Source organism: Ricinus communis, chromosome 2 (assembly GCF_019578655.1).
Source record: "Ricinus communis isolate WT05 ecotype wild-type chromosome 2, ASM1957865v1, whole genome shotgun sequence".
In the NCBI taxonomy this organism is placed as follows: Eukaryota; Viridiplantae; Streptophyta; class Magnoliopsida; order Malpighiales; family Euphorbiaceae; genus Ricinus; species Ricinus communis.
The window spans coordinates 21,508,486-21,515,914 of record NC_063257.1 but is presented as its reverse complement, the minus strand read 5'-3'; the positions used below and the strand labels follow the sequence as shown (position 1 = coordinate 21,515,914).

Genomic DNA, 7,429 nt, shown 5'->3' with positions numbered 1-7,429 from the left:
CTATTACACTAGCGTTATCACACTTTATATGTATGAGATTAAGCACTTGACCATAATCCTTGAGTTGTTACTTTATCCAAAGAATTTAGGTACAACAACATCTTGTCGCTACATATTCCATTTCAGTAGTGGATAAAGCAACGAAACTTGCTTCTTACTAAACCAAGAAACTAAGCATTCTCCTATGAAATGACAAGTTCTAGAAGTGCTCTTTCTATATAAAAGCCTACCCGCATAGTCAGCATTGAAGAAGCCTACTGTGTTGAATGATGTATCCTTAGGATACCATAGACCTAAATGCATGGTGCCATTCAAATATTTTAGAATTCTTTTAACCGCATGCAAGTGTGAGTCTCTAGGACTATATTGGAAACATGCACATAAACAAACACTATACATAATATTGGGTCTAGAAGCTATGTGATAGAGTAAAGATTCAATCATACCTTTATACTTCTTTTCATAAATTGGCTTACCCTTTTCATCCTTGTCCATCTTGGTTGATGTGCTTATTAGTGTCTCGGCCATCTTGCATCCCTCCATTCCAAACTTCTTGAGAAGCTCTCTTATGTATTTGGATTGGTTGATGAAGATGTCATCCTTGACTTGCTTGATTTGTAATCCTAGGAAGAAGTTGAGTTCTTCTATCATGCTCATCTCAAACTTCCTAGTCATACACTTGGAAAATTCCTCACACAAGGATTCGTTAGTAGCACCAAATACAATATCATCACCATAGATTTGAACAATTAAAGTATCACGCTTGTGTGTTTTCACAATTAGTGTTTGTATCAACCTTCCCTTTTATCAAACCATTTTACAATAGAAATGTAGTAAGCCTTTCATACCAAGCTCTAGGAGCTTGCTTTAAACCATACAAGGCTTTAGTTAATTTGAAAACATGGTTTGGATATTCATGATGCTCAAAACTGGGAGGTTGTTCAATATACACTTCTTCCTCTAGAAAACCATTTTAAAAAGCACTTTTGACATCCATTTCAAAGATTTTAAAGTTCATGTGAAAGCATAGGCTAGCGATACTATAATAGCTTCTAATCTTGCTATGGGTGCAAAGGTTTCATCATAGTTAGTGCCTTCCTCTTAGTTATAGCATTTGGCAACCAATTGGGCCTTATTTCTAGTGATGGAACCTTGCTTATCTAAGTTGTTTATATGCACCCATTTACAACCTATGATGACCTTTAGGTCTAGGAACAAGTTCTCACACTTAGTTTCTCTCAAATTGGTTGAGTTCCTCTTGCATAGTGTGTCCAGCGGTTTCAAGCGCGCACCTAAGTGTCTTTAGCGACTATAACATTCTAAAGCTTTTCAACCTAATTGGGACATGCTAACTAGTCATTAATACTAGCATGGAGATGAGAGTCGCCACCCCGGTAATCATTGGGACCCTTTTACTATTGAGTGGCATTTCTCAAATTCCATAAGGAGACTTATGCTACAAACCTAGAGATGGATTTGAAAGCCAACTTCCTATTTGTAATATATTAGTCTTCAATTTTATTGTTTAACAAATCATTCCCTATAAACACAGCAATTCATACACAGGTATACTAAATAACACATATAATTTACCTAGGTCTAGCCCATTTTATTCAAGTCCAACCCACATTAGAGTTGTTAAACTAACTTATTAATTAATTATATACATAACCCACTCAGTCTAGCCCAATTACAGGTTATGCTTTGATTTCCAATCTTTAAGCCTAAGGGAATACTTATTATGATGAGGCTAGTTTTGTGTGAACCTAATTCTAATATAGCCCTAACCCTAACTAAAACATGGTAAGGCACACTAAGTCTACTTCAATTTCAGAGTTTAAGCCCAATTAATATTGATGAGCCCTAATGGACTACAATTTTCATGTTGGGTCTAATTGTGACCTAAAGTCTATATGTCCATTTTTTAATTAGGCAGTCATGTTACAATTATTTATTATGCATTAAACTATGAAAGAAACAAAAATAAAAAGCAGGAATATAAACCTAACTATTACAAATTAGCCTATAACTAAAATTGCAAAATAAAGCCATAAAATCTAACTATAGTACACAAAATCGATAAAAATACATTAAAACTCACAAAACATAAAAAAAATTAAGGCCAAGAAGTGTATAGCCAATCGGCTATAGACATAGAGCCGACCGGCTCAACGTAGAGCCCATTGGCTCTACATTCAGCCGATCGACTCTAGGGCATCCAGGGTGGCTTTTTGACTTTTTGTTTATTCCTCATGTCCTAAAGCCGATTTTTAACATGCACAGCGGGCATAAACTGATTAGATTATGAAAGAAATAAAACAAAAATAAAATAGGAATAGCGAATAATAATCGATTGAGTCAGAAATCCTAAAAACTGAAAACACAGTAAACAAAGATGGCAAATTAATTATATAATCCAAATTAATTAATTTAATTACAAAATCATAATGAAAATAGAAATCTAATCATCCAATCCTATGCATGTGATTAATCAAATTCAAAACCTTAATGTTCTTGTTATCATATTTCAAAATCCAAATAATCAATAATATGCAAATTTATAGAAACCCTAGTCTAAATATATTAAAAATAAAAATAAAACAATAAAAGTAACCCTAATAATGTTTCTAAGGAAAATATAAAAAATATAAATGCAAGAAAACCAGTTTAGAGTGATGTTGATGGATGCATGTTAGGGAACCTGAGGTTGTCACCGTAGTTGATGTTTCTGCGAGTCTCAGGTGATAAAGAAGCAGTTGAATCGGAGATGGGTTGGGAATCCAATGCTGGATGTGGTATTGAAAAAGCTTTTGTCGACTTAAAAAAATGGTTTCCAAGAAAATAGTTCTTTGTTAAAGGCTTTCTTTCTTAGTGACTTAAACCCTTCTGCCTAATGATGAATGTAAGTTTTTTTCTCTCTTTTCTCAAATTGATCTTAGTTTTTGTAAATTTTCTCTCTAGTTATTCACTCTAGGTTTTTTGTCCTCTGTTGTTAGCCCTAACCCAAGATGCCTCTTTCTATTTATAAATGTAGGGTTTTAAAGGGAACCCTAAAGGAATTGATAATCTTAGATATTTAAAAAAGTAGGTTGGTAAATATCCAATATTAATCCCTTAATTTGAATAAAATCCATGATTATTGTCAATTACCTTATAGAATATGTATCTGTCAAGAAAGAATGACGTCAAAGGAAAAAACCCTAATTGTCATTGTGTAGAACCGATCGACTCTATATAGAGCCGATGGGCTTTACACAAGGGAAGTTTGAAAAGAAATTGCAGCTAAGTCTCTAATTTTGCAAAATTCATTATTTTGACCCTCAAACTTCATTTTTCTTAATAATTGAGTTCAAATTGATTTTAAACAGGTAATTTTGCTTGGATTAGCCTTAATCATAACCTCAAATTCACCTGTCCTTCATCTCCCGATACTCGAAAAGGTAGTAACTTTCGTCATAGGATTTTCTGCAACTCCCTCGAAATTTAGTTTAAGGAAATAGGTGCCGACATCTGCCCCTAGTTTGTCGAAATTTATAAGCATGCAATGCGTTTAAATAAATGGAGACAAATCATAATGATGCGTGCTATCCACACATGGCAAAGTGCATAATACCTCAATATTGAATGGTCAGTGTATATTATCACTTTTGAAAAAAATCAAGCATGATCGAAATTTATCAAAAGCAAAAATAACCGCAAGTAGTTCCTTTTCAGTAGTAGTGTAGTTTGCCTGCGCGTTAGTCATCATTTTACTTGCGTAACAAATGGGCTGAAAGTTCTTTTCTTTCCTATGACCAAGAACGGCTCCAAATGCAAAGTCACTTGCATCACACATTAGCTCAAAGGGAAGACTCCAATCTAGCGCTATCATAATTGGGGCGTTAATAAGCTTGGCTTTTAGGGAGGTGAAGGCTGCAACACATTCCTCATCAAATATAAAGTGGACATCCTTCTCCAATAGTCTAGTAAGAGGTCTAGCTATTTTAGAGAATTCTTTAATGAACCTATGGTAGAAACCTGCATGCCCAAGAAAACTTCTAATAGTTTTGACAGATAAGGGAGGTGGTAGTTTCTCAATGGTCTCAATCTTTGCTTTATCCACCTTAATTCTTTTACTAGAGATTTTTTGTTCCAGCATAATGCCTTCCTGTACTATAAAATGGCATTTCTCCTAATTTAGCACCAAATTTGTCTCCTTGCATGTTATCAATACCTTCTGCAAATGCTCCAAACATTCTTCAAATGAATTTCCATGGACAGAAAAGTCATCCATGAAAACTTCCATAATATACTCAACTAAGTTATCAAAGATAGCCATCATGCACCTCTGAAATGTGTCTGGTGCATTACACAATCCAAATGGCATTCTTCTATACATAAAGGTTTCGTAGGGGCATGTGAACGTGGTCTTTTCCTAATCCTCAAGGGCTATTGGAATATGAAAATATCCTAACAAACCATCTAGAAAATAGTAGTACTTATGTCGTGATAATCTCTCTAGCATTTGATCAATGAATGGTAATGGGAAATTATCTTTCCTCGTGGCATCATTCAGCTTCCTATAGTCGATGCACACCCTCCATTCTGTCACAGTTCTTGTTGGGATTAGCTTATTATTTTCATTTACCATAACTATCATGCCTCCTTTCTTCGGCACTACTTGTACTAGGCTTACCCAAGAACAATCTAAAATGGGATAGATAATTCTTGCTTCAAGAAGCTTAATCACCTCAGGATAGATAATTTTGGCATAGAGGAGCTTAATCACCTCCTTTTTTACTACTTCCTTCATGTTGGGATTGAGACACCTTTGAGGTTGCACCATATTTTTGAACTCTTCTTCCATAAACATCTTATGTGTGCAAAAGAAAGGGCTGATTCCTTTTATATTTACAATTTTCCAAACTATTGCCCTCCGCCTCCTTCTCAAGACTTCTGATAACTTAGCCTTTTGGTCATCCAGTAATGGAAAATTGACGATTACTGGTAGCTTGGATCCTTTCATCAGGAAGGCGTATTCCAAATGCTCTAGAAGCTACTTGAGTTCTAAAGAATGAGGGTCTTTAATGGAAGGCTTCATCTTTTCCTTTTTTGGCATCTTATAGACTAGAATGACTGCTTTTTCATTAGCCTTGCCGCCTCAAGGTAGGCTATCTATTTTAAAGCTCCTAGTGTTTCACATTTTTCCTGTTCCTGTACTAAACATAATTCCAAAGGATCTTTAGCAACAATAAATGAAATATAATTCACAATCTCATGCTCAATTCTATCATTACTAACACCCATGTCATCAAGTACAAGTGGATGTTTTATAGCGTAAAGGATCTAAAAGGTCACTTGCTCTTCCCCTACCTTAAGAATAAGCTTACCATCATGAACATCAATGATGGCCCTAGCTATAGCAAGAAAGGGTCTTCCTAAAATAGGGGAAACATTAACAGTTTCATCCATATTTATAACCATAAAATCCATAAGAAAAATAAACTCTTGAACCTTTACTAACAAGTCCTCAATGATACCCCTAGGGTATACAATAGATGTATCAGCCAATTGAATACTCATAAGTGTTGGTTTAGGTTCTCCCAGCCCTAGTTTCGTGAACAGATTATAAGGCATAGCACTAATGCTAGCCCCCAAATCAGCAAGTGTATTATCAACATTTAAATTACCAATAAAGCAAGGAATAGTAAAACTCCCTGGGTCTTTTAGCTTCTTTGGTAGTCTCTTTTGAATGATCGTTGAGCTCTTTTTCGACAGTTGCACCATTGATACTTGCTCTAGCTTCCTCTTGTTAGAGAGGAGTTCCTTTAAGAACTTCCCATACTTGGGCATCTGCAATAGAGCTTCCACAAAAGGTATGTTAATATGCAACTGCTTAAAGAGTTCAAGAAATTTACTAAATTGTGTATCCAAATTGTCCTTCTGAAAACATGTTGGAAAGGGTATTCCTGGTTAATATTCCTTTACAAAAGGGGTAGGCATTTGTGTTGCTTCTACTTTATCCTCTACTTCATCCTATACACCCTTTTGTTCATCGTCAATCTTCTTAGTCATAGTAGAATTCTCATATACTTCATTCATCTTAGTTTTGAGCTCTTTACCACTTTGCAATGTAATAACCTTAAGCCGCTCCATAGGGTTGGCTTCTGTGTTGCTCGGCAAACTTCTTGGAGGCCTTTCACTCAAAAGCTTGGCGATCTGCCCCACTTGATTCTCCAAAGTCTGAATTGAAGCTTGCTGGTTTCTAAGAGCAGTCTTAGTAGTCTGAAACCTTATTTCGGATGTCGAGATAAACTTCTCCATCATCTCCTCTAGATTACTCCTTCTAGGAGGAGCCTACTACTGGTTTTGCTGCTGAAAACCTGGGGTTGGAGGTCTTTTTTTGATTCCCCCAAGAGAAATTTAGGTGATTTGTCCACCCTGGGTTATAGGTATTACTGTACGGGTTGTTCTGTTACCTATGAGCATTTCCCACATAATCAACCTGCTCCGGCTTAGCGAAGGTATTACCATTTTGGCAATCTTGACTTTGATTAGTACCCCCACACTAATCAAAAGTCATAACTTATGCTTGTCTTTCAGATGAAGACATAGTCAAAGCATCCATCTTCCTGCTAATGGCCTCTAGCTGTGCATTTACAGCAACCATAGGATCTACCGCATGGATTCCACTCCCTTTAACTCGAGTCTGCTCTTTTGGATTTTGCCATTGATAGTTTGTGACTGCCATATCCTCAATAAGTTCCATAGCTTGCTCAGGAGTCTTATTGTTCAATGATCCACCTATTGCAGTATTGGTAGACTGTTTACTTACATAATTCAGTCCATTAAAGAATGTCTGAATTTGCAGCCATAGAGATAAACCACGGTGTGGACAGCTCCTTAGTAAATCCTATGAAATGTTCCTAGCATTTGTACAGAGTCTCATTCTCTTGTTGAAGAAACCCTGCTATGTCATTCCTAAACTTGGTCATCTTAGAAGGTGGAAAATATCTCTCCAAGCATTTCTCGGCCAGTTGATTCCAGGTCGTAAATGTCCTAGTTGAAAATGACTTCAACCACTTCTTTGGCTTATCCCTCAACGAGAATGGGAATAGCCTCAATCGAATAACATCATTGATGTTGGCTAAACATGACTAGCAACCTACAAGAAAGTGTACCTATCGAATCTAATCTAGCTATGGCAAGTATCAATGTCGTATCCCACGGGAACTAAGAAGCTACTACTACTACGGTATTCATATTATCTAACCGATCAAAAGGTGGTAAAGATCATTAACTAAAATTGATTGAGAATGCAAATGAAAACTAAATTTTCACAAAGAGAATGAAAGTTTGGAAAAGACAATGAGATGAATTAACCCAATCGGGAATTCCCTTTAACTAGCCGACTTAAAAACAATAATTTATGAATTGATTGATTAAGAAT

The 7,429-nt window shown here is 35.9% G+C and overlaps 1 protein-coding gene across 1 annotated transcript; it reads right to left on the bottom strand.

Annotated features, from left to right (window-relative positions):
• Nucleotides 1-5,325: 5,325 nt before the first annotated feature.
• On the bottom strand, nt 5,326-6,303 carry LOC107261032. The gene is made up of 2 exons (XM_015717534.1): nt 6,022-6,303; nt 5,326-5,871 (listed from the first exon to the last, which is right to left on the bottom strand). Exons 1-2 carry the CDS (start codon nt 6,301-6,303, stop codon nt 5,326-5,328), a joined length of 828 nt encoding a protein of 275 aa, XP_015573020.1.
• Nucleotides 6,304-7,429: the final 1,126 nt, after the last annotated feature.